At 44.9% G+C, this 27,596-nt stretch overlaps 1 protein-coding gene and 1 long non-coding RNA gene across 3 annotated transcripts in view; both read right to left on the bottom strand.

The window, feature by feature from the left end:
• The window catches only part of LOC116666964, a 300,767-nt gene that overhangs the window by 226,067 nt on the left and 47,104 nt on the right, over positions 1–27,596 (bottom strand). The window lies entirely within an intron of this gene.
• LOC102516333 (actin, clone 302) lies at positions 3,676–5,638 on the bottom strand. The gene is given in 3 exon segments (XM_014566228.2): positions 3,676–5,180; positions 5,182–5,214; positions 5,216–5,638. Coding segments are annotated over 3 exon segments (1,074 nt in total). The 5' UTR covers positions 5,486–5,638; the 3' UTR covers positions 3,676–4,409.

Raw genomic sequence — 27,596 nt, 5'->3', positions numbered from 1 at the left:
ATCGCTGCTCACTGATAATTCAAAAATAATGTTCCCTCCTCCATTTGTCTCTTGCATCCTGATAAATGGCTGTTGGAAGAAGAGATCAAAGGGACAGGCTCACATTCTTGGACTGGAAGACCCTTGCTATGTGTTCACTTATTCAACACGCATTTACTGATTGCCTGCAATGGGCAGGTAAAATGGAACGTCCCTGAGACAAGGACCTGGGAGTAGTCTGAACCCTTGTGGCTGCAAGAGACAGAAACCCAGCTCAAGACTTTGAAGCCAAGAAGGGACTTGCTGGTTCACTTAACTCTGAAGTCCTGGGGTCCAGCTCAAGTAGAGCTGGATCCAGAAATACAGATACGATGATCAGCTCTGCACAAGTACCATGGGCAGAGATGGGATCCAAGATTAGCGAGATCTGTTCACAGATCCACATCTGCAGCCGGAGAGGAGGCAGGACATCACAACATACAACTTCCCAGATCCACGTGAGATGAGAAGGCAAACTGCCCAGCGCAGAGAGGAGTTCTGAACAACACATTACGGCAGGTGCCCATTACTGATTTCAGTGGGGAAAGTTCTGAGAATTGGGACCTTACAAAGCATGCATTTCTGAAGTTCCAAGTTCCTGCTCAACAAATATTCCAGGAAAGAAAGAAAGAAAGTCCTGTTCTGAGCTGTTGTAAGAAGACATACAATTTCAAAAAGAAACCCTTTTCTTCACTGAGAGTCTAGATTCAGAGTCTCCATGACTCCAAGCATCTAGAATAAAAACAGAGAAAACACGTAGGCAATCACTGGTGTGTTTCTAAACATCCAGATGTCTGGCATCATGTAGTCATTGCCAGTGTGTAGGAGTCCCTTTCAGCAGCAGAATTGGAATCTCTTCCCAGAACTAGGTTCAGATAGTAGTTTTCTGGGAACAGAGATACCTTATCTTGTGATGTTTCTTACAGAAAAGAATTAGCCCCACCCTCCCCAGACAGCCAAGAATAATGAGTGAAAAGTTTAAAGTAACAGCATTTCAAAAGTAACACTGGGACTCTGTTTCTCTAGTCTACCTGAATTCTATTTTAGAAGGAGCTATTAAAAAGAAAAGAAAATCAAGGGAGCTTCTCCCAGGTTTGATGATGGAAAAATGCTTAAATAGCAGAAGGTCTAATGAAGAAAACACACAACGAGGGATTGGAAGACGTGAGTTCTAGTCTCAGTTCTACCTCCCTGGAGCCTTGCTCAGATGATTTAACCTGTTGGGGGCTCTGCTCCTCTGCCTGTAAAACACAGGCATTGAAAAGGATGATCTTTCAGGTCCATTCTAACTCCATCACGATCATGATGAGTAAGTGTTTATAGAAGCAATGACACTAACACCCCACCTTTTTATAACATTCTGCAGTTCATAAACATTTCTGTGCGTGGCTCATTTGATCCACACGGGAAGCCTGTGAGTGGCATGCTCGGTCAGACTTAGTCCCTCTGTGGAATGGCAATAGGAAGTGTGTGGGGTCCCAGACAGCAGGTGGCAGAGATGCCTCTAAACCAGGTCTCCCTGTGCCACAAGCTCTCTCCTCCACCCGTGATGGGAAATAGATCTCCAACCTTCATAACCACCTTCCAGGCTTGGCGTACATTATTAATAGTATCTTTTGGGACACCTTGACAGACTTGGGTGCCATCGAGTTTCCTAGTGGCTCATTGATTTCTAAGTAAATTGGATCTGAATTCAAGGCCAAAGGGTGATGACTTGGTGCTCCAGGGTCACTCCCAGCCACCCAGTGACTCTAGGGCTGGATCAGAGAAAGTACAATACCAGCCAGGAACATCATGTGGTACCAGAAAATAAGGAACTGCTCAAAAAAATGATAAGGGCTTGTTGATGGAACAGAAGAGCCAAGCCAGAGGAGCTCCTAATGACCTGAGTTGGAACAATTTGAGGCATAAAGTAAATAATAATAATGTGGGACTATGACACATTGAATAGAATAAATATCTTGAGTCCAGACTAACAATTCTATTTATCAATTACCTAGGGGAGCAAAGACTGCTCTTCCTCAGAATAAAATTCTAATTAATAAGTGTAGAAGGACAAAGGGAAATAGAAAACTTCACGGTAATAACAGGAACACTCCGTCATAATGATTGTTGCAGACAAGAAACATTCATGGATGCTAAAATTGGAGGGTGAAAGTTAGAGGAGAAACAGAATTTGCTTAGCCTCATCGTATCTCCCCCAAGGTATTTATTAACTACAAAGGAAGAGAGAGTGGAGAAAACAGGCAGACACCATCTTAACCCAATGATTAAGGTGAACATCACTAGCAATAAGATGCATCGGCGTCAGGAATCCATGATGTGATGCCCCAAAAAGGACACGACATCACTTCTGTGGGATTCTTACCTAATCTGCATAACCTCATTCCAATCATGGGGAAATATCAGGCAAGCCCAAATTGAGGGATAATCTACAAAACAGCTGATGAGGAGCCTTCAAACGTGTCGAAGTTGTGAAGACAAGAAAAGTCTGAGGAACAGTAACTACAGCTTTGGGGAGACAGAGGAGAAATAATGAAATGCAACGTGGGATCTTGGACATTAGTAGAAAGCTCGGTGAGATTCAGATGAGATCTTCAGTTTACAGCAGCGAATCAATGTTGATTTCATGGTTCTGATGATCATACTATAGTTACATAATATGCAGAAGTTAGAAGAATTGGATGATTTATGGAAACTCACTGGACTGTTTTTGCGACTCTTCTGAAAACCTGAAATTAGTTCAAAATTTTTAAAGACACCTCAGAAGCCATTTTGACCGTATTCTGAGCTCCTCAAAAAGTAAGTTAACTTCCCCGAGATGGCCAGAGTAATTGTAAAAATCCATCCTGGCTCTTGCTCCAAAGGGTGTCTCTCTGGAGAGTGAGATCCTTGGGACCCCAAAACCACATTTTGACCCTGCCAGTTTGCTGACAATCCAGCTTTTGGAAACCACTCTGCACTCTGGACCACTCATCGATGGCAAATACTGCTGAACTTAATGCCTCCTTGGAGACAATGTGAGCTCTGTCTTTACTGAATGCGGATGGAGTGAGCCAAACAGCCTCAGAGATATTTAATAACAAAAGCATCTTCTTAATTTTGGTCACATTTATCCTGATTCTTTTCACACAACTTCAAGAGCAAAGCAACCAGAATTCTGCTATGATAAAATCTGTCTTTACTTCCTGCCTCCAACTGTGTCCACCCTGCAATTTCTTTGTCACGGTGTCTGTTCTCATCCTAAATGGGTGGAGACCACATGTTACAACTTAACGATTTCTGCATCTTTTTTTTTTGGTTGTTGGTTTTTCTTAAAAATACACAAGTCTAACTCGGTTGTGCATTTCCTGAGGGTGTTAACTGACGGCAAATTTCAGTTCTAAGCCACACACACAACTGACAATTTTATGACATTACTCAGTTTCACACAAAGCCACAGAGAGGCAGAGCTGAGTGCCACAGCCCCTAAGCGAAGTAACCTCCCGAAGCTAGGTAAATTTTCTTCTGGAAAAAAAGACTTGCATTTCTCACCATGAGCCACAGCTCTCTGCTGTTATTGGGGACTTGGTGCGGAGAGGAAGGGCCCTCCCTAAATGTCTACTTGTCTCACACCTGGTCCAGCTGACCAGCCCGTTCGTTTTTTTGTTGTTTTTTTTTTAACTGCAGCCTTTTTTATTTCCTCACAATGACTCGTTGCTGGGGACTGATGTTCTCCCATGACAGTAGAAAGCCAAAATTTGTTGTCATCTCTTAAAGAATTGAGAATTGCGTACAAAAACCTTACATAAATTAAAAGGATGAATAAATTTACAGGTGTGAATGCGAACCGTCTTCCAACTCAAGGCAAGGAACCACCCTTGGTGTTCTGGCAGGAAAATATTAGGGAAGAAAGGAAAGTGGATCCTAAGGCTCAGACCTTCCCAAGTCTGTCAGGCTGGCGAGACAGAAATGACAACAGGTTCAGGACTCCTGCAGCCTCGAGGGAAACCCTGGAACAGGCAGCTCTCACACGGAAATACCCTGCACAACCAAGAGACTCGGGGTCTCCCGGACTCACATCAAGCCAATGAGTTTCTCTTCCACAAACGTGTTCTCACCTTGGCCACTGACAAGTGACAGAGCCGCATGTAACTAGGGGTTTAAATCAAAGATAAGCACAGGGTATTAAACATACACGGAGGGAAGGGCTAACTTGAATACAAGGTCAAGATCAGCAACAAGTCTACCATCCAGTGCTGATGCCAGATACAAGCTTCAAGGACAAATTTCTTTTCAAAGGCTTATTCCAGTTTCACGAGGCTGGCGTGAGGTGTGTATGTTTGCCAGGGAAAATTTATACTTCTCAATTAACTCATGCAGCAAATGCTACGCTTCTGCCCGCAGTCCGCTTAGAAGCATTTGCGGTGGACGATGGAGGGGCCCGACTCGTCGTACTCCTGCTTGCTGATCCACATCTGCAGGAAGGTGGACAGCCAGGCCAGGATGGAGCCCCTGATCCACACGGTGTACTTGTGCTCGGGAGGAGCGATGATCTTGATCTTCATCGTGCTGGGGGCCAGGGCCGTGATCTCCTTCTGCATCCTGTCGGCAATGCCGGGGTACATGGCGGTCCCACCAGACAGCACCGTGTTGGCGTACAGGTCCTTCCGGATGTGGACATCACACTTCATGATGGAGTTGAAGGTGGTTTCGTGGATGCCACGTGACTCCATACCCAGGAAGGAGGGCTGGAAAAGCACCTCTGGACACCAGAAGCGCTCGTTGCCGACGGTGATGACGCAGTCGGGCAGCTCATAGCTCTTCTCCAGGGAGGAGCTGGAGGCAGCAGTGGCCATCTCCTGCTCGAAGTCCAGGGTGACGTAGCAGAGCTTCTCCTTGATGTCACACACAATTTCCCGCTCGGCCGTGGTGGTGAAGCTGTAGCCACGCTCAGTGAGGATCTTCATGAGGTAGTCTGTCAGGTCCCGGCCAGCCAGGTCCAGACGCAGGACAGCGTGGGGGAGGGCATAGCCCTCGTAGATGGGCACAGTGTGGGTGACCCCATCCCCAGAGTCCATGACAATACCAGTGGTGTGGCCAGAGGCGTACAGGGACAGCACAGCCTGGATGGCCACGTACATGGCCGGGGTGTTGAAGATCTCGAACATGATCTGGGTCATCCTTCTCACAGTTGGCCTTGGGGTTCAGGGGGGACCTCGGTCAGCAGCACAGGGTGCTCCTTGGGGGCCATGCGCAGCTCGTTGTAGAAGGTGTGGTGCCAGGTTTTCTCCATGTCGTCCCAGTTGGTGATGATGCCACGCTCAACGGGGTACTTGAGAGTCAGGATGCCGCACTTGCTCTGGGCCTCATCGCCCACGTAGCTGTCCTTCTGCCCCACACCCACTGTGACGCCCTGGTGTCGGGGACAGCCGACAATGGAAGGGAAGACAGCCCGGGGCGTCGTCTTTGCACGTGGCAGAACCATTGTCAATGACGAGCGCAGCGATTTCTTCTTCCACCGCGATCAGCGGAGGAGGCGAGATGTGGTGGGGCAAGCGGCGGAGCAGCGAGAGGACACGGAGCGCGGGCCGGCTGCGATGAGTGAGCGACCAGCCAGTTTCTACGAACTCCTTTTATCTGAGCGTGGGAAGCTGACTTTAATAGAAGCACAAGACTTTATCCCTGACCTCAAGGATCTTACAGTCTGGTATGAATTTACATTGCCAACAGTTAAGTCCCAAACAAGAAGAATCTGCTACATAATATTTAGGGTAACCCAAATCCAGGAAAAGGAGAGAAGAATAATCAGGAAAACTTAAAGCAGGAGAGGGATTTCATCCCTTCATACAATCAATATTTAATTTCATTGTCTGTGCCAGGCACTGTCTTAAGGGCTAGTGTCTCAATAGGAAACAGGTAATAAAAACAAAAACAAATATATAAGCAGGTTCATTTCAAATAGTAAAAAAAAAAAAAAAAAATGAATTAAGGACATTTAATTTAATTTACCTTTTAAAAAAAGATGGGTAGAATATATTTGGTTGATCTGCAAACTTAAGATGGAACTTACAGCCAAGCAAATTCAATGTCACTGTAATTTATGTTTAGGCTTTTGGAACTGCTTCTTAGGACCCCAAATCTCAAATTGATTTAAAGGTTCTGTACCTTTGTAGAGACCATGTTTCAACCCAACATAGAAACCTGACTTGAATGCAACAATGAATATATGTATGTTCATGTATAACTGAAAAACTGTGCTCTACACTGGAAATTGACACAACATTATAAACTGACTACACTGAAAGAAAGAAAGAAAGAGAGGAAGGAAGAGAGAAAGAAAGAAAAATCAATCTGATTTGCGCCCAGTAAGATCCAATCAGATCTCAGCTCTGGCAGTTTTCTTTTAAAATCCCAGGACTCAAGGGTCAGGGTGATTTTTTGCCATCATTTCTAGAACGAGGGAAGTCTGCCAAAGAGGGAAAATGTGATTTTTTTCCCATGGATCGTAGGCCTTTCTTATCTCTCTCTTATCGAAGTACATCTACGCCTACTCATTCAACAAGTCAACAATATTGATTGAGCCCCTACTATTGTAATTGTCCCCTCAGCACCTAGGACAGTGCCTGGAACAGTAGAGATTCCAGAAAGCTTCATCGAACTAAGTTCTCACATAGCGTTTCGGTCTTAACTGCATTTAAAATAATACGGGGTATGAAAATGTGATGAGAATGTTTCTTTTCTCTAGCTTTTTATACATTTATGGAACAATCCATTAATGTGGCAAAGAGCTTTAAAAATAGAAAGTACAACCTAGAGGCAAATGCTCATGTCATTTGTTATTCATGGAAGTTGTAAGGTAATGCATCTGGCTGCCAAGAGAGCTAATGAAAGTGTCCACTGCAGAGAAAATGATCCAAGGACACTCACTGAAACCCATGCCCCAATTTGTGTTATCAAGTAATGCCTTTAACAAAAATCATTAAAGGAAACCTTAGTAGTAAAAAGAAATTGCTGCAGCATTTGTGGTTTAGTTAGAAAGCCCTCCTCACTGAATGTACTCCCCTAGCCAGCCTGCTGTGGTGCTAGACATTTACCATTGGTGAATCCATCCTTGAAGCAAAGGTACTGCTTCCTTCAGGTATAGGATGGTAGTTAGCAAATTGGGCCTGATGAGCCCTGCCCATAGAAATAGCAAACAAACTCTTTATTTCCCCCATTGCACAGAGCTGCCTCCCCTCAGCTTCTCATCTTAGAAAATGGTCTTATAACCCTGGTTCCTCATGCCAAAAACCTAAGGACCATACACAATTCCTTTCTCTTCCTGGTTTCTCAAATCCATCTATTTATTTCTATCTCTTTGCCACAATTCTACTCCAAGCCACCATCAGATCCAGCCTGAGCCAATCAGTCATGATGATCCACGGTGACCTTGTCCAGGATCGATTAGCCAGGAGCATGGATGAAATTTCCCATCGATGATAAGTGAAAGGAAGCCTGCTGACAGCTTCCGGGAAAGCCTCCCACACGCCTAAGAAGAGACACTTAGAAAGAGGCGGACTTTGCTTCCGCTGGACTTTGTTATTTCCAGATATGACATCTGGAATCCTGACAGTCATCTGGCCCCCATGAAAGAAGTGAATCTGGGGACAAAGCCAACACTCCAAAACAGGCAGAACAGGGACAAAAAGAGCTGGGGTCCTGACGATATTGGTGAGCCACTGATGTCACTCCTCAACACTCACCCCACACCTGGGTTTCTTAAAAGAGGAACTAATAAATGTCCTTACTGTTTTAAGTTAGTTTGAGGTGGGAATTTCAGGCTCTTGTAGCCAAATGCATTCTGACTGTTTCAGCCTCAGGAGGGCTTATCACTTTTACTTTTGGTCATCTTGAAACTATTCTTCATGCAGCAACCAGAATGATTCCTTTTAAACAGTAAATCTGATTATGCAGTTGTCCTGCTCAAAACTCTTCAATGACTTCTCTTTCCATTTACAAATATTTACATTCCTTAATATGGTCTACCAAGTGTATTTGTTATCAATTGCTGCATAACAAACTACCCCCAAAATTTAGCAGCCTACAACAAACGTTTATTCTGTGGGCCAAGAATCCAGGAGCGGCTTAGTTGGGAGGGGTTGACTCAGGCTCTCTCATAAGGTTATGTCAAGATCTTGGCTGGGACTTGACCAGGACTAGAGAAACTGTTTCCAAAACGGCACCCTCTCTTGGCAACTGGTGGGGGGTCTCAGCCATGTGGATCTCTTCATAGGACTGCTTGTGCGTCCTCATGATAAAGCAGCTGGTTTCTGCCAGAGCAAGTGATCCAAGCGAGAGCAAAGAGGAAGAGCAGTGTATTTTTCTGCCCTAATTTCCAGCATTATACACCACCACTTCTACCACATTCTAGCCATTAAGGATAAATTGCACTAGAGGGAGAGAAATTAGGATTCATACTTTGAAGGGATGAGTACCAAAGAATTTGTGTGTCCAAATTAAAAAAATCTCCCTGCAGGCTTTGCATTATCTGGCCCACACCTACCTTTCTTACCTCACCTGACAGCACTTTTCTCTTGGGTAAGCCGTGCTCCAGGCCCCCTGGCTCCTCTTGAGCTCAGACACAGCAAGCACTTTCTCACCTCAAGCCTTTTGCACATGCTGTTCCCTCTGCTTGCAGCACCCTCTTCATTCCTTGCCAGCCTGGACCCTTCCCTGTCCCTAGATCTCAGTCTAAATGTCACCTCTTCAGCAAGGCTTGTCTCAACCACTCCATCTAAGGAAGTTGCCTCTGCATTTTCTTTCACAGTTTCCTATACTTTCCCTCATATCATTGGTCAGAGTTTTAAGTAATTTATTATTTCACCTTTGAAAGCTGCAAGGAAAGAGTTGACTATTTTACTCACTACAGTATCTCCAGAGACTGGAAAAGCCCTTGGCACAGAAGAGGCTCCCCACAAACCTTTGCTGAGCAAGTGAATGAGCAAACAAACGTATCATCCTTGAACACACACACAGAGCGTAATACAAACCGAGCATGGTAATTCATGGCGTGCCATCTCTGGGAGGGACCCAGCGTAGGTGGGACTGAGAAGTCCCAACTGCTGCATCGTGCTTCGATTCTGAAACAGGAAAGCAGAGCCAGGCTGGTAAAAGGTAAAGAGTGGGTTTCGCCATCCACTCGGGTGGGCTAAGCATCCTGGATGCAGGGCATTGGAGCCACCCAGCAAGGACAGTGTCCTGATGTGGCCCCAGCTTTCACCTGCCCCACCCTTCCTTCTGTCCAGTCCTGTCTTTCTGCCTGCCTCTGGAGCCCACGACTCCCAGCAGCACAGCGGGGTTAGGACAAGCGGTGGCACTCTGCCACTGGGCTGTGAGGTCAAAGGTCAAAGGGGGCAGCATTGGCAGGGCTGAGGGAACAGCGTATTCTAAAGAGTGGCCTCTCACGAGGTAATTTTGGCAGGAGACAATTTCCAGACTTCAAATGATCAAGGGCTCCATTATCCTCCCCAGCGTCAGAGGTGCCGAGATTTCTCCCAGTTCCCACGGTGCTACACGAGAGAAATGTCAGGCAGACACAGGAATCTGGCAAGAAGCAGGCAGGTCCCCTCAGCAGACTCAGCTTAAACCCTGAAGGGGGATCTCTCAGCCCAGGGGCTACAAAAGGGCCCAGGGGCGCCCATGCTTCTGCCCATCGGCAAACGCGGGCTGGAAGAGATCACTCCTCCTTCCAGAAAGACAGAGTATCAAAAGCCAGCATGGCATTCTGCAACGACTTCACAGGAATGATATGTTCAGGAAAGCATACTTCTGAAAAGGATTATTTCTTATTTTGGGGGTTTTCTGGGGGTGGGGGGGGTAATTAGATTTTTTTTTTTAATGGAGGTACTGGGGATTGAACCCAAGACCTCATACATGTTAAGCACACACTCTACCACTGAGCTCTGCCCTTCCCTCTCAGGATTTATTTTCTTAAGAATAGAAGGAAACTGTATGACGCTGGCTCCCCAAGAGTTCTCACTTAGAGTAGGGCTCACTTTCAAGGAGAAGCACAGTCAGACACCAGGTTGCTACAGTGGAAAGACCAGAAGGGGAGGCCAGGCCAAGGTCAGGGTCACAGCATAAACCAACGCTTTCAGACCCATGCCCTCTTTCTAAAATAAATACTTTATAACATCCTCCTTATTAACCTATGAATTTCATCACTTATATAACGTAACCACACACACAACTTCAAAAAATCAAATCGACATAATGCTTTAACTATACTATAAGGAGAAATAAAAAGTTAAATAATTTATAATAATAAATTAGATTATTATCTGTATTTCAACAAGTAAGCACTGGGTACCTCTACCCTCAAGATGTAATGGGTAACCAGAGGCTTACATTAGGAATGTATTTGGATTTAGGAGAAGCAGTTGATGACATTTAAAAATAAGAGATTCAACAAGATCTTATGGTAGCTCACAGAGAAAAACACGTGACAATGAATATATATATGTTCATGTATAACTGAAAAATTGTGCTCTACACTGGAATTTGACACAACATTGTAAAATAATTATAAATCAATTAAAAATGTTTAAAAAAATAAGAGATTCAACAAATATATTTGTAAATATAGATTGAATTGGCCTGAATGCAACAGCTTTAAACTTTGACTTATGCAGGGTACTGTCTGGGGACTCAGATGCCATGAACAGTGTCACCGTGGGTGACATGACTTTCAGAAAGAGTGGACAACTCTTGGGAGAGTTCTGAAGAAAACAAAGCCCCGCTGCCCCTCATTTTATTTAGTTAGTTGCATTTCTTGAAAGTTCAGTGTATATTAAAACCATGCACAAAATATTTTGTATGTATGTGTAAAACAGGACTCACTTTTAGGTCTGGATACCCGTCAGTTTTCCCTTTGGTGGATGCCCATCAGGATGGGGCTTGGTTCTCCATAGTGAGAATGAATCCTCCTGTTCCAGGTCAACACTCCTAACCACCACCCACCCCATCAAGTACCACCAGCAAATGGCAATGGAGTCCCCACATTATTGTGACAAAGAGAACCACCCCCCGGGGTGGTTGCACATCCACTGCTGAGGACCCCTGAGAAGGACAGGGTCTACTATTATGGGATCAAGCTCTCAAAGAGCTTTCTCTTCCTTAGAAATATACAAGTACCTACTATGTGCCAAGCTATATACCAGGCACTAAATTGGGTCAATGGTATAAGTCCAAATCTGGAGGTGTATCAGTGAGAAATATGATGGATAGACATGGATTGACTTCATCATAAAGTCAACATTCAATGAACACAAACTCTCTGTATCTTTATTTGTAGCCCTTGTTTCAAACCTTCCCACTTCATAGCACCACCCCCTCCATCTTCCCACATTCCTAAACTCAGACTTCAGTGCTAGCCTTGAGCCTCACACTTGACCCCAGGTTCCAATGTCAAATGTTCTTCCTCCACCACCACCCTAAGCTCCCCTCTGCAGAGCGGACTTGAGTCCAGCCATCCTTGCTTATTAACCATCCTGGTCCAGCCTTTCCTTGGGAGCATCCATCAGCCCGGTGGCAGAACTCCCCACCAGGTCTTCATCCACCCCTGGAAAGAGCATAGAAGTAGCCAGACAAAAGTGTACCACTAGCCCACGTCCAAACTCTGTCTCAGGGGGTCTGTCCGAGGGGCTGGTAATTCAGGCTGGTGTGGCAGCAGGCAGGGAAACAGTGCATTTAAATATTTCAGTTCAAAGGTAGGATGTCTATTCCCAGGGGAACTGGAAACTAGTAGGAAAATAAGGCAAAAGATGTCTTCTGGAGAAATGGGATCCCCGAGATTGGAGCCTGGGCCTCCCCTCTTCCCACCCTCCACCCACAAACATACGGCTGGGACTGGCTCTGAGGGCTGGAAGCTGTGCTGGCCTGTTGGTCAAGGTCTACACCTCCCAGCCATGAGGCCTTGGACAGTGGCAGGAAACGGAAACACCCAAGGGATTGCCCTCAATTCCTCAGGTTAACCACTCTGTGATGACCCTCCTTGGCTCAAAGCCACTGACTGCCGCACCTTCAGAGGACAGCTCCTAGCCCAGTGCACACCATCTGGCCTGAGCTGCCTCTCCCCCTGGTCCAAGCGACCAGATACAGGAGGCCAAGAACAAAGCCCTGTTCCAATCGAAGCACAAGGGGATGACTGGGGAGCAGGGAACTCTGCTGATAGAACCATAATTTATATTAGGGTCAGATTAGTAATTAGCATTGTGTCAAGGTAGGAAGGTTTTCCGAATCTAGCAAGGAGCTGAGTATTTGGATAGCAGAAGGAAAAAGTGTTCAAACGTAAAAAACCAGGCATGTGATAAAGATCAAAAATTAAGGACAGGTAAGCACTCATATTCAGGAAGAATGGGTAGCAGGTGGGACCTAGAGCAGAGCAAATGATCAGGCCTGAGGTCTGCACACTGAGGGCGGCTCTGGGTGGCCAGTGGCAGGACCGTGGGTGTTGGGAGGCCAGGGGTGGGGGGAATTCTGTGTTGGATTCTGCCTGGGCATCACACAGCATCACTAAAACTGACCAGAACTTCCATCACGTCCTTACCACACTCACATTCCAAAGACCAGATTTCCCAAACTCAGTTTTTAGGGGATTAAAAATCAGAGCACCTCTTTATGGTGGAAGTGTTAGAGCTTTCCTGAAATCAGCATTATAATAATACAACTAATTATGATCCATTTCTAGGATCCGACACATATTCTGCCAGCTTCTTCCACTAACTACAGAAGATATTTTCTATAAAGTTAAATCAATCTGTATCCCTAATCTTTATAGCCATTGTCCTTAAGTTAAAAAGAATAATGTGCCATCTTTAATGAACTGTTATTGGCCCCTTTTAGTTTACTCAGAGTATAAAAGAACACGTTACAATGTTTTAGAGCTTCAAGAAGTTAAACTCCAGACAGAAAATCTACTTCCAAAAAGTAGAAATGGGAACTAGCATCAGAAAGTATTCTGGCTTGCCGGATGCTCTTTACAAACTTACGGAAAGAGACAAAATGTTTGAGAATATGGGTGTCGAGCAACATAGGGAGTTTTCTTACCCAGTAGCATGCTTGAAATTTGTGCATTTTCTACCAATCTGTGGGTAATAATTGCTGTTGATTTTTATTTCATTTTTCTAATTAATCGATTTTTTATTGAAGTACAGTTGATTTACAATGTTGTGTTAGTCTCAGGTGTACAGCAAAGGATTCAGCTATCCATAAACATATATCTATGTTCTTTTTCAGATTCTTTTCCATGATAGGTTATTATAAGATACTGAATAGCTCTTTGACATAAACCGCAGCGGTATCTTTTTCGATCTGCCCCTTAAAACTGTAGTTTTTAAAGAACTCATTTCCTGAGGGTATTTGCCTATAATTAGAGCAACCAGGGGACAGCGGGTGGTGGCACTTTGGCCAGGCGACACCGTAGGGCAATCGGGCGCTGTTGGCCTTCTAAGAGACGGAAATATTTTGCTACACACACCATCTTTCCTGAAAAGATAATGCCATGGAAAGATTTTGACAGAATTTGGTACTGTTATGGTTAGGACTTTGGAAGTAACCAGATCCTACCCTGCCCATTAGCAAGCCCTCTGTCCCATTGGCCCCCTTTTTCTTGGTCTCCTCCCGTACTGGTCCCCGTCCCATCACCAACCTGTTGGCCCTATCCCAACTGTCCTCCATCGCCCTCCTGTTGCACCCCTCATCCATTCTCTCCCAAAGGCTCTGCCCCTGCCCCATTGCCCCCTCCCCATCAGGCCCCCCGATCATCAATTCCCTCCCCGTTGTCACCGTATCTCCTTGTCTTATCTTTCCCACCTGCCACCAGCCGTCCTCCCCCTTGGGCCCCTTCTTTATCCATCTTCTTCCTCACCAGCTTCCCTCCTTGTGGGGTTACTGAGCGACCTATGTGTAAAAGGAGCAACGCCGGAATGGGATGCGAAACCGCTTCCTCACGTGCAGCAGACTCCCTCTGCAAAATCTGGACAAGATGGTCTGGAACAGGCAGCTGAGGGTATTTAGACTCGGATAGGGCTCCTATTCCCCCCACCCCCACCCCAGGACCATATCCTCTGGGGAGGGGGAAGAGCTAGAAAGCAGATAGTGGTTTAACTTCTCTGCCCAGCTGCCCGTATGAAGGAAGCGGAAAGAAAAGAATCTCTACCTCTCTTATATGCCTCATACAGATACACCTGGATATCTCACCCAGCCAAGGGGCTGAGCAGAGAAGGCCTGGGGTCAGAGCAGAAGCTGAAGGGTCCCTGTCTCTGCAGGTGACCCCAGACATTCAAGCACATCAACATGGAAGAAAGGTTTATTTTTCCAAGTCATTCATTTATTTTTGCATATACGTTAAAGTACTATTTCTCAAACTTTCCCCTTGGCACTAATGCCAGTGTACTCCCCGGGTACTGACAGAATGGAAGAGGATCAGGGATTTAAATTATATTTTAGGCAAAAACACCAGGTGATTTGTAGGAACCTTTGAAGAAAGACTGATCCTTGAGTACCATTTGGTATGAATTTTACTAATCCTTAACTGTTGCCCATCTTAACTCTTATCTTAAGTTAGCAACTGCTTAATCTGACCCTGATTTTATGTCCAGATTTGATTAGAATTTATCTAAATTACCAGACCCCTCAGATCCCTTCCTCTGATGGGAAGAAAAGTAAGCAGGGGATGGTTTGGTTGGTTGGTTTGTTATTAACAAGATCACGCAGAGGCTCTGAGCTGCTTTCGTTCTCACCTTCCATGAAAGTCAATAAATAATTGGGTTCCTACAGCCATGGTGCTGTCCCCTTCCTTGGTCTGTGATGGTTCACAGAGGGCAGCTCTCTGCTCTTTGAGCATTCCTGGTTTGCTTTTCCACCCACCACTCTGCAGAGGGGAAAGCAAGAAGCCCCACAGCGGTCAGAACTGACTCAAACACATTCCATATCCTTCTGTACAAGAGGGACAAGGCACAGCCTTTGTAAGCCTCGGCCTACCTGTCTGTAAAATGGGACAGACACACAGCGGTACTTTCCCTCTCCATGTGTCCACCCACCTCCTAAAGGAAGTTGTTTCCAGTTACTTCAAAGATAAACATTCAGGGACACTGAAAGGAGCTTGTATTCCTACCCAGACAGCTCTAAAACGATTCAAACAGCCAGTGTACACGCTTCTAAAGAGATTTGCATGCAAAGGAAGTACAAAGGCCAAAGAAAAGAGATGCCATCTGTGGAGTGAAAGTTATTTTATCAACTTCTCAACAAATATGTGCAAAAAGGAGACACTCTTCCAGGGTGTTCATTCATTCCCTACCTGCATGAGTTTGGCCTGTAGAAGTGTAAAAGGGTATCTATTTTCAAAATCATCCAAATCACTGAACAAGGGGAAAAAATAACCAAACCAAACCATTTTGTAAACCAGTTCCCCGAAGAAGGGGGCCTTTATCAGACCAGTCATTGGTGATGCTCAGGCCAACGCACAGAAGTCCAGGGGGCTCTCAAGATGGCGGGTCTGTGCAGTCCCATCCCTGACACTGAGCCCAGTGACCGTCGCTCCGTGCCCAGCTGGCACACAAAAGGAGGCCACGAATCTGGCAGAGGCTCAAGGCAGCAACCAGGTTCTTTTCGGCTTCCTCTTCTCCTGGCTCCACCCTGTTTTCTCTTGACTCACCCCAATTCCCTGCTATGTAACTCCGAAAGCCCTACCTCAGAGGTGCCCTTAGACCCCCTCATTTGAGCTCCTCCCCATCCGACAGAGCGGACCACCACCTTCCCAAAGGATGGTCAGGTCCACCAACCTCTGAGGGAGTGCTTGCCCCTCCCCCAGCTACTAGGCTGGGTGGACGGATTGGGTTCAACACCCAGCAACACCCTTGACTTCAGACCTCAATTTTGGAAAGTTCCTTATTGCCACTAAACCCCTCACCTTAATACCCCTCTGGACCCTGCCCTCCTGGTACCTGCCACCTGTCAAAGGAGAGGATTTGTTCCCCTTCTATTTGTCTTTTCACCCTGATTTGGTGTGTGGCCTTTTCCTTGTTATTAAATAACCAGGATATGTGTTTATTTTGCTCTGGATGAAGAGTCTTACACACATAACAAAACAATAAAAGCGCCAAAGAGCACCTGTTACCTGTTCAGCCCAACTGTGCTTAACTATATTGCCCACGTATTTCAAGGAATGATAATCTCACCCAGATACAGGCGCATCTGGCTCTTGACGTACATCTCCCTTTATGGAGTCTTCTCTAGGGCTCACGCAGAACTGACTTCCTTTATCAGCACCGTGAAACTGTGCATCTGACCATCTTTCCCTTTAGTTTATTCCATCACCAGCGTATTTTATAAGGAAGGCAAGTGACTCAAAGTCTTGTGCAACTGATCAAGTAGGCACCCACATCTCCATTTTGCAGACAAGAAAAACATCACTCATTCTAAATTCTCACGGTTAGAAGATGGATCTCAGGGGAAAGTTGCTGTTTCTCTTTAGCCCAAGGAACTTGCCATTATACCATGTTGCCCTCAGTGGTCGGACCTGTGACAGGACCCCTAAGAGCTCACCCGGGCTTGTAAGCTATTGGATCAGAGGACCTATGTTTTACACCAAGAAGACTCTAAATGGGAAAATCGCTGCAGGAGAACTGGAGGAAGGAGAGCGGCAGGCAGGGGGCTCCAGGATCTGCACTGAGTCAGACACATCAGGACCAACCAGAGCCTGTTGATCTGTCCCCGAGATGGTGCAAAGACCAGGCTGAGAATTAGTCCCAGATGAATATAGTTTCTGCAAAATCATGCTTTTAAAAAGCAGCTAGACCAGATCACATAAATCACACAGATCAGAACTCCAACTTGAACACAAAAAATGGCCCAGGACCGCAACACCCTGCTTCCAAAAGAGAATTTGTCAGAAGGAAAGGAGGCAAGGTGATGCTGCAAAGATGAAGATACGGCCTCAAACTTCACAACGTGACTTCAGTGAATTGCTGCTACTGGATGGATACCCAGCTTCTGTTTTAAAGAAAAATAAACTTAACACTTTGGAATTTGGGAGGTAGGGGTTGGCTACTGGAAAAATTAAGTTTTAAATGCTCTCTGCTTCCAACCCCATTCACATTTCCCTGGCTAAGTGGATAGTAGTCACACGTCCAGAAGTTCTGCAATATAATCCTTTATTGTGTCGAAAATGTCCCTTGGCTACCTCGACCCCAAAGCACTCTAAAATGTAACTAGAAAAACCCAAAGGAGTAAACAGGAGAATCACACCAGGGTTACGTCCCCACCTCTGGCCCTTGGGTCCCCAGCCTTTCTCAGGAAGGAGGAGCCCACAGCTAACTCACTGCAGTGGCACAGAAGCACCCAGCAACCCCACCTGCTGTGGGAGCCAGAGAAGGATGACTGCCTCCTTCTCACAGCACTTTGCTGAGTTTCAGGAGATGGAACCGGAAAACAGATGACAACCGGGTGGGCCTGGCAAACAGGTTTCTGATGGCTGTGTGGTCCCCTCCTTGAGCCCACCCCAGGAAAGTGCATCTTCAGAGCTGATCACACTGCTGCTGGCATGGGAGGGGAGACCCTGAGAACCCTACATTCAGGATCCAGGAACATTCCGCTTGGCTCTCTAACGGGCAGAGCGGTGTCCTCCCCCGGCCACGGTTCTCTGTGAAGCTGCCCCTCTGCACACTGCTGGCTGGGGCTGACGGGCACTCCCCCCCACTCACCTCTGCCTCTTACCTGTCCACTCACTGAGGCAGGGCAGGTGAGAGCCTGCTTGGGGCCCCCGGATCAGAGGGTAGCTGCGGAGGACTCCCCTGCTCAGGTGTGCCTTCTATTCTGTTTGTTTTCAGATCAAACGATGACCTCAGCACATGAATCACCCAAGAATACGTCTCTATACTTCACTGAGGTCAAGTTAAATACAGCGGGGTGCATACGTTCCAGACTGGGTTCCATCTTCACTGACCAAAGACGTGTGAGTAGCGATAAGCAGGGGAGGGATGAATCTGCCCCCCGTCACCCAGCCGACCGCCCCTTGCCTGCTAAGCCGGGCGCAATACGACTAGGAAAGCCCCAGGGAAAGAACTCAAAGGGATAAAAAGCGAGGGGCACACACAGCAGGCTTCTCCTTTTCCTTTCCTTAGTGCCACCTGTCCCTGGACACCGTGCTTTCTGGCACTTTCTGGACACGGTGCTTCTGTGTGCTCTCTGGCCGTGCCTGGTCTCCCCACTTAAGGACCACTTGGGACATCTTCCTCTTCTGAGGGACCCTTACACTAGAGCAGGGGCCGACAAGCTTTTTTCTGCAAAGGGCCAGAGAGTATGTATTTTCAGTTTCGCAGGTCATGGAGTCTGTCACAACAACTCAGCTCTGCCATTGTGGAGCAGAACAGCTGCAGACGACGTGTGAATGACCAGGTGGCTGAGCTCCAATAAAACCTCATTTACAAAAGCAGGCAACAGGCCAGATCAGCCCATGGGCTGGAGTCTGCCATCCGCTGCACTAGGCTACCTCCTCCCTCTTAACCAAACCTGCCTGCCCCGCATCCCAGGTGGCTGAGATCTGCGTTCTAAGCCCAGCGATAACGTGATGCCCTTCATACCTTCCTGGGTGAAGGTGCCTCCATCCGCCTCCCTTCCCAGGGGTCACAGGTACATTTATTAAGTGCCTCTGACTGTTCAGCCCGTCTTAAAGGAAGGGCCCCTATCCTGGCAATTCTAGACACGTTAGGGATCTAAACGGAGCCGAGGGCAGAGACGGTCACATGTTACCATGTCTTCTCCCACCTGTAGGACCTGGCCTGTCACCACCTACGTGTGAGAGCTTTTCTTTCCATCTTCACCTGTGCTCCCCTTTGACCAGTGAAAATTCCATGCTCTCTTTTAATGCTACTTGACATTAAAACTACATCAAACAGCTGATCAACAAGTTTGTTTTCAAACATCACATACCCTCCCCGTCCCCCACCATCCCAGCCACCCAGACCCTGATGGGACCTCTAGGGAGAGAGATCCTCCAGCCTCTCCTTTAGAATCACTTCTAAGTAGTTGAGCTGTTACTTGCAGGATCCCAGAACCTGAAACACTCCTAGAATCTTAGGCTGGGAAGGGATCCAGAACACAGAGTAGAACACCACTCTCCCACCTACCACCCAGTTAAGAGGTCCAAAGACTGCTTCCTTTACCACCTCTGCTGATCAAAAGTTCCAAACAAGGAGGAGCACTGATTGTCTAGGGCCATGGGGTGCCCTCTTGCCGCTGGGGCAACTTTTGTCACTAAGACGATGTCTTTGCACAGCAAAGTTGGAAAACGGCCCTAAGCGTCCTGGATGATTCAAACAACAGCTGTCCCTGTGGTTTTGGAGCTGTGGTTCACTTCTTAATCAAAAGGCATTTGGCCTACAGGAGAGGGGTCCCATAAATCACAGGAAGTTTCAAGAAGTTAACAAAAGGATTCCAGGTGGGAGGCGACCAGAGAGAGGGAAATCTGATCTTCGTCTGTTTTATTAAGTTAACATTTTTCTACCAGCATTTGTCTCCTCCTCTCTAAAATTCCTCCACTGACATGAAGGGTAAAGGAGCAAATCTATGGCTCACAAACCCTCGAGTGGGTGGGCCATGAGTCTCCTCCTCCCTCAAATATCAGCTTCAAGACCAAATAGAACACCTCCCCCCTCCTCATGAGCAATAAATTAGAAATAAGTTGGAGTTCACAGCTAGAGAACTTGAGACAACCCTGATACAGGCTTTAAAAAAAGAAAAGATCACATCTCAAGTTACAATATGTAAGCCGGTCTGGCTTTTTACTCAATATTATGGTTGGCTCAGTGGCAGGACGTGTTCAGAGACTACCTCCTAATGTTTTAGGAAACATTTCGCTCTACCTTAACTGACAGTGTGGTCTCTGGAAGAAAGCAGGCTGAGTGGGGTTTTCATGCCAACTATATGCACCTCTAGCATCCATGAAACTCTATGGACATCACACCTGAGCTCCCTTTTGCTCATTCCTGGAGCAAAAGAACACTCCCTCATTCTGCACATGCGCACGTATTTTGGGTACCACCTAGAAACATGCAAGAATCCTTTCCCTTTGAGGCACAGTCTACGTAAAAGCTATCAAGGGGTTTCAAATGATCAAATATGAGAGAATATTTCAGTAACTCTCAGATTCAACTGGTTTCATTGCAAACTTTCAAAGGAGCTGGGTTTGGAGAAGTGACATCCGGCCACCAAGAACTGGAAGATTGAGTTCTATGAAGACACTTAGACTCGTTCCAGTGCAGTTTTCCTTTCATTTGGCTTTTCTGGCTTGTTACCTGGCTGGCTGGAGGCTAGAACCACTGACGGTCTGGCAAACGCAGGTACAAACAGAGACAAGGCCTGCTGGAGTCACTTTGTAAACAGAGTTGACATGTGGGTAAACGATGTCGCAGTGCTCTTGCTCCAGGCCAGCTGATGGCTTCCCTGGGGCTTCACAGTCTGGGAGGCGGCCCATCCGACCTGCCAGGAGAGCCACCGGCAGCAAACCACTCCTCTGCCCCCGAAGCCAGCAGTGGACTGCTGCCAGTGAGCCAGGTTGGACTTAATATTAACTTTAAAGGACTCAATGGACAGAACATGCAATGATTTGTAATTAATGTAACTGATTTGTAATCAATTACCTGCCTGATTCTAAAGCCAGTTTTGAGACCTGTAAGCCTAAAATTGTATACACCAGAGCAGGAGCTGGCAAACTACGGCCTCGAGGCCCAAATCTTGTTTTAGTAAATGAAGTTTTATTGAAACCCAGCCATGTCCATTTATTTGCATATTGTCTGTGGCTGCTTTTTGTTCTGCAGAGAAAGAGTTAAGTCATTATATTTACTACCTGGGCCCTTACCAAAAAGTTTGCAGACTCCTGCATGAGGGAAGGATATACAGGTGAGATGCTGACGGCGACTCATTCCCAGAGATGGTCGTGTCCATTAGTTCACAAACTGATGCAAAAATCAGATTCACCCTGAACATCTGATAGTAGTAGAATGGTTAGGGCAATCCTGTCAACTTTGGGCGACACAGTATGCAGCCATCAAAAATTACATTTATAAATCATTTTAATAGCCTATGGAAGACCTAATGTTTCATTAAGTGAAAAGGGCAGAATACAAAATACGTTCCTAATTAATCTCAACTAAGGAAAAAAAAAAAAAAAGTTGTTTTGCAGAGAACAATCACTGGATTTCATCTGGTGAAAACAACACACCAAAACTTGAGCATCTACAATGTGGGATGAAAACAACACACCAAAACTTGAGCATCTACAATGTGGGAACTTGGGTGATTTTTCTTTTTCTTCGTTAGACTTTCAGGGTTTTTAAAAGCCGTTTCTACAGTAAATACTACTTTTCTGAGAAGAAGACATTTATTTTAAGAATATGAAGTAAAGAGTTCATACACTGTAGATTATAGTGGGAGAAGTTGTGCTCGGGAGAAAATGATCTTACTGCTGAGCTGCTGGCTGCCAAGTTAAAACAAGGAAAGAGAGGGAGGAAGGGAGGGAAAGAGGAGGGAGGGAGGGAGACAAAGGTCATCTGATTCTCTGTCTAAAAAAGGCTATTTCAGTTTCCAGGAGAGATGAAATATTTTCCTGGCGAAGGTTCTCAGGAGACTAGGTCCACGTACATGCGTAGGCTCTTCAGCGATGGAAGTAAAGGTCGGGGAGCTGATTTCTAACTGTTCTTCAGATTGGAGATATTCTCAGATAAGGGTAACCATGAAGACTCTGGCGAAGGGTAAAAAGAGTGTTCTCCTTGGGTTTTGAAAAACATCGAATGTCCCCCAAAACCAAGGATTAACCAAACATTTGTGAAAAAAGAAATTACCTGGAATGCTTGGTAAAACCTACCATACCCAAAACAATGGTAGTGTCTCCATGTGAATTCATTGCACAGTTTTGGCCGTGTTTGTGATTGTGCAAAGCTGCCTAATAACAAAATTGGAGCTAGAAGAACTGACCGGCTGAAGTGTTAAAAACAGAGATTTTGCCGTTTTTCCCAGACTAGACATTGAAATGCTACATAGCAAAGTAATAGACACTTGCAGACTATGTGGTTAGCAGACCTTTCCACAGATACGCTTTTATTTTCTATTTACTTCTACACAAAGCTTTTAACCAAAGATGGAGAAAAGAAAGATGATTATTACATTGTACAAAATGACTTCAAACATAAAAGAAAAGAGAAAGACAAAGAAAATAAACCCCGTCCACCTCTTTAATTCCATCTATTGTGAAGGCTAAGAAACCCAGAATTCTGCTTCCCTGACATCACACGGAATCTCTTAAAGTTAGAATCCAAGCCCTTTTAGCTAAATTAAATTGAGGAAAGAGGTTTGATTACTGTTAAAAGCAGAAAGTAGGACAAACTTAAGAGACAGTCATGTATCACCAAGTTCCCAGTCCTGGAAGAGTCTTTGAACTGTGAAAAGAACTACCCAGAATGAAAAGCAGAAGAAAGATGTGTCAAAAGCATTTAAATCGCCAGTCACACCATCCGCGCTGCTCACTCCCAGAGATCTAACACAGGGAATGAGGTCTCTCTACCTCCAGCCCAAGCGCAAAATAATCTCCTCACCAACGAGTTCAAGCACAGCAGTGAGTCTCCTGGTCTCCATTTAGATGAAAAGAGTAGCTGGGGACTCACAGCCAGTGAGCCCCTGAGTTAGCGATTGACTAAAAAAAATATAACCTTGAACTGAAAATATATATATTACTTGCATCTCGCCTCTTTCATAAATTGCAAGGAAGTGTGCTGATGAAGAAAAAGGGATTTAGAGACTATTTCCTTATAAAATGCAAAGACATACTTGAAATAAAATCGCCTCTCTTTGAGATTGGCACCGTCAGTTTCCTAACACAAGAGAAGCACTGGGTCAGCAATCTGGCCATGGTGGGGACAGAAACTTTCCTTAAAGTTGCATCTGCACAGCAAATGTACGGTTTTCTTTTTAGTTACAGTGTTTGTTACAAATAATTAAAAATAAAGATGCTTTTCATTTGTGTCAGATAAAATCAAGAAAGAAAACATCAATTTTCCATTTTAAAAGGAATATTATTATTTTTACTGAAGGTCGCTTTGGGAAGAGGGTGATGGAGATTACAAACATCAAACCTCACCCCTCAACAAAGTCACCCCAAGTTACTAACAGTAAGGATAGAATACTTAATTTAAAAAACTGTGTGAATGTAAAATGCTACTAACTGAAAGATACTTTTATGTGAAAGAAGAAAGAGAGGGAAGGAGGGAAGGAAGGAAGGAAGGAAATGGAAAGGAAAAGACAGGAGGGAAGAAAGACAAATATGAAGGTTTAAGATGCCACTGATTATAAGATGTGTCGTGATTTCAAAAATGTTAGGAGGTTGGGTGGGGAAGTGTATCTTAGACTTAATGAAATATGTTAGGTTTTTCAAATGAATGATATTCCAGAGTCACCTACATTTTATCAGTTTCTTCAGAAAACTTGTAAGTTGGAAAGGTTGTATCTCAGCTCGTTCAGGGCTGGCAAGGGTTATTTTCTTACTTACTAGTAACTCCTTTCTACAGATATGCAAAAGGATAATGGCAATCTGTTACCTGAGCTGGATGGAGACTAGAATGGGCACTTAATGGTAATTAAACATTATGGTTAATAAAGAGTTATAGTTATCAAACAATTGAAATATAATATCATGCATTTAATATCAAGATGATATTTAACATTACTCTTTAATGATACATATTTTTAATTTTTTTTAAATTGAAGTATAGTTTATGCATAATATTATATAAATGACAGGTGTATACTATAGTGATTTATAATTTTTAAAGGTTATACACTTCATTTACAGTTATTATAAAATATTTGCTATATTCTCCGTGTTGCACGATACATCCTTGTAGCTACTTTATACTTGGTAGCTTCTTTAATAGTTTGTACCTCTTAATCCCCTCCCCTTATCTTGCCCCTCCTCCCTCCCCTCTCCCCACTGGTAACCACTAGTCTGTTCTCTATATCTGTGAGTCTGCTTCTTTTTTGTTATGTATCTTTAACAATATATTTAATGCCTCAAAGTCGTAATTAAGAACACTGCTGTCCATTACACAGTGAAAATGAAAAATAATCATTATTAAATTACATAAAATTATGTATGATCAAATATATACTATTAATAAACAATTCCATTAGTAGATATTGTAGGGCCTTCACTACCTCTAATAGGTTCCCATCAGTAAACAGGGATTGCCAGACTTGGTGGGCCTTTCAGCTCAATATTCTGTTGCCAGTAATAGCCCTGAGACAACCCTGTTGGGAGGACCCAGCTCTGCCCTATATCAGCCCCGATCACAGAGGCATGGCATAGATACTCTTAGCAGTGATTTATCATTACAGAATCCCTATGGTTTTCCAGATCCTGGTGAATACACTTTCCCCTCTGAGCTGTACAAAGCATCATGAAGAAAGAGAGGGCGTTTGACAGCCCTCTAGCCCAGCCTCACTCCCTCCAGATCCCTGAGAAATGATTGCTCAACCTCACGCCTGGTACAAAGTAAGCCCTCAATAAATAGCTGTTGAATGAGAGGTTTCATCATTTCTACATCAATATTCAGAGTAGGTGGGGCCTGACCAGCCTGAGAAGAGATGGAAGATCATGCCTTGACTTCAAACGCTTTACTTCTGTTAACACAGTGTAAGATTCCATCACCTTTAATTCAGCTGCAACACACCATTGATTCACAGAGTCAACTGAGACCACAAACAAGATGTGGCCGTCCTCCTGTATTTGGGGATTTGGTTCTTTGAATCTAAGAGTAGAATGTTATCTATGTCTCCTAAGGCAAGAAGTGTTTACCTTTTAAGGGCCCAGGCTGAGCTTGGATGACTAGTTGTCCTCAGAGCATAAAACAATACAAGCTCCTGAGGGCAGGACCTTGGCCATGTGGTTTACTATCATGCTGCCAATGATGAGAACAATGCTTGACCCAGTAGGTGCTGAATGAATAATGCTGAGTGTGTGAGTCCCATCACATTTTGTTGTATGTTTGGTCCATCATTTAAGTTGCTCAAAGTTCGTGGGGATCTTGACTCTATCATCAGCTATAGGCAGAATCCCTCCAAGCATCCTACTGTCTGCTCCAAGGGACAGCAAGCTCCACCCACACAGCTAGCCCAGCCCACCGTCTTCTTTTGTACAACCCCATGCGCTAAGAATGGCTTTCACAGTTTTAGTTAGCTGGAGGGGACAATTCAAAGAAGAACAGTATTTCATGATGAGTGAAAATGATATGGAATTTAAATTTCAGCATCCAAAAATAAAGTTGTATTGGAACACAGCCATACACATTTATTACACCTTCTCCATAGTGGCTTCTGAACTACAGCAGAGTTGAGCAGATGCAACCAAGGTCACAGAGACCAGAAAACCTAATATATTCTCTGTGGCCCTTTACAGAATAAATCTGAGCACTCACATTATTACTGTCTTCCTCTTAATCATTATTTAAAATATTAAACAGAGCAAAATCAAGGACTGAAGCTAAAACTGCTTGCATACTCTGGAGACCTCCTTTCAGTAAGATTCAGCTGACTTTTACCAACCAGTGGGTGTTCTTCAACTGGATATGTATTCTCAGACTGTATTTGGCTCCCATTTTTCCATCCTGTCCCCAAAGGCTCCATGGGATGTAGAGATGGTGATGGGTTTGAGAATTTTCTGAGTGCTGCAGCCCTCATTCTAACAGCTCTCCAAGGCAGGTAATAAAACAGGGAGGCATTCAGTCTCTGGCAGGTGAGGTATGTAAGTGAGAGCAGAAGACCATCACATCTTAGAATGCAACTCAGTCAACGGAACAACATGAATCCCTGCTGTGTCCTCAATGATGTGCTTGACCTTGGAGAATCCCATCCACAATGAGGAGCCTCACCTGGTCTCTGCTTTTCACTTGGGGTCTCCATTCCACCTCCCTCATATCCTGCTTATTGCCCTCTCTTTACATACAGGATGCCTCCTTATTGAAGCCTGAACTTATTAAAAAAAATATGTATTTGTGAGGCTAAATGACTTGGCAAATTAATTTCAGCCTTAAATAACAAACCCCCTTTAGACCGCAAGGAGGGACAAGGGGGCTGAGAAACTCTCTCTACTGAACTACAGGGAAGAGATGAATTGATCTTCTGAATCAATTATCTTTTATTTCTCTCAAATAACCTATCATTTGGTTTCCATAAAGTTCTGGCCGCTGTCTGCTGGAAAGTTCACAGAGCCAACATGAAAAAGGGAGGAAATGATTAAAGAGAATTTTCTCTCAATGCCACTAATTTGTTGAAGCCCCTTCAAAGTTCTGAGCAATGGCACCCAAGCAGCTCAGGTCCTGACTCTCTGGGATTGCCCCTGCCTTTTCATGCATCCTCTGGCAACTGCTGACTGCCAAAAAGAAGCCACGGTGTGGTGCAGGGAGCTGCTTGCAGGTGAGTCTTCAATCTGGATGGCAAAGGTCCAAAGCAGAAAAGGCCTGGGAAGATGTCCCATAACACCCAATTGCACTGGGAGAAATTCGCCCAGGAATAAACCACAGAATGCTAAAGTGGCAGCTGTTGTCAAATCTGGCTTAGACCACAGAACTGAAGGAGAAAGAAAGAGCCAGTGGAAATTATGAAGCAGAGATGGGCACCATTTCATCCCCGGAAACAGAGGCTAAGAGCTGCCGAACATTGGCGTCAATGAGACTTGCCTCCCCCAGAAGGCCTCCCAGATCCCTCCACATCTCCAAGATCTCCCTCTTGGCCAACCTCCCACAGTGCTCACCTTCCATAGAAATTATTTTCACCCTTAACAGCAGACTGCTTTGACTTGTGCGCTACGTCTTGGCTACCCCCTAGAGTGTGGCATTGCCGGAGTGGCTCTGGATCACGTTGTATGTTCCTATGTACCCCTCAGAGCGCCTGAATATACGTAGTAAGTACATAATACTTATCAACAGAATGAAGAGTGGAAAAATGGCCGTATTTTTCCTTCACTAAATCTGAAGAAGGCATTTTCTAAAGATGAGGTGCCCTCTGAGCAAGACAGATTTAACTCCTGCCCTTTTTGCTCTTATTTGACAGTTTTTAAAATGCTGTCCATTTAAATGGAGCTTCTCTTTCTGATGAGTGAAGAAGTGATTGACAGCTGTAGACCCCCTGGGCCACTGAGATTTTCATATTTCAGAAAGAAAGGCCATGCTGATTCCAAGCAGCAGAGCTCATTTCCGCCCATCAATGACATCAGTGCCCCCACCTCAGTACACTTGCATATGGAAAATTGAGATAGAGGTGAATTATTTAGCCACAGTGCTAGCCTTTCCCACATCCAGTGACCTCACTGTAGTAATATCAGCATTTCTAGATGGCAGGGATCTGTCACTCAGATGAATACTTAAGTAAGATTTTAATCTTTCATTTTCTATCGTAACATAAACAATAACAAGACAGAATCTCCCCTATAGGTAATTTACATTAAGAAATTCCAGAAGCTATAATACATCACAACAGATAGTGAAGAAATTATAAAAGTAGTCATATTATGC

The sequence above is a fragment of the Camelus ferus genome, chromosome 11, assembly GCF_009834535.1.
Source record: "Camelus ferus isolate YT-003-E chromosome 11, BCGSAC_Cfer_1.0, whole genome shotgun sequence".
In the NCBI taxonomy this organism is placed as follows: Eukaryota; Metazoa; Chordata; class Mammalia; order Artiodactyla; family Camelidae; genus Camelus; species Camelus ferus.
Note: the sequence above shows the minus strand (reverse complement) of the source record. Positions and strands in the feature narration are given on the sequence as shown.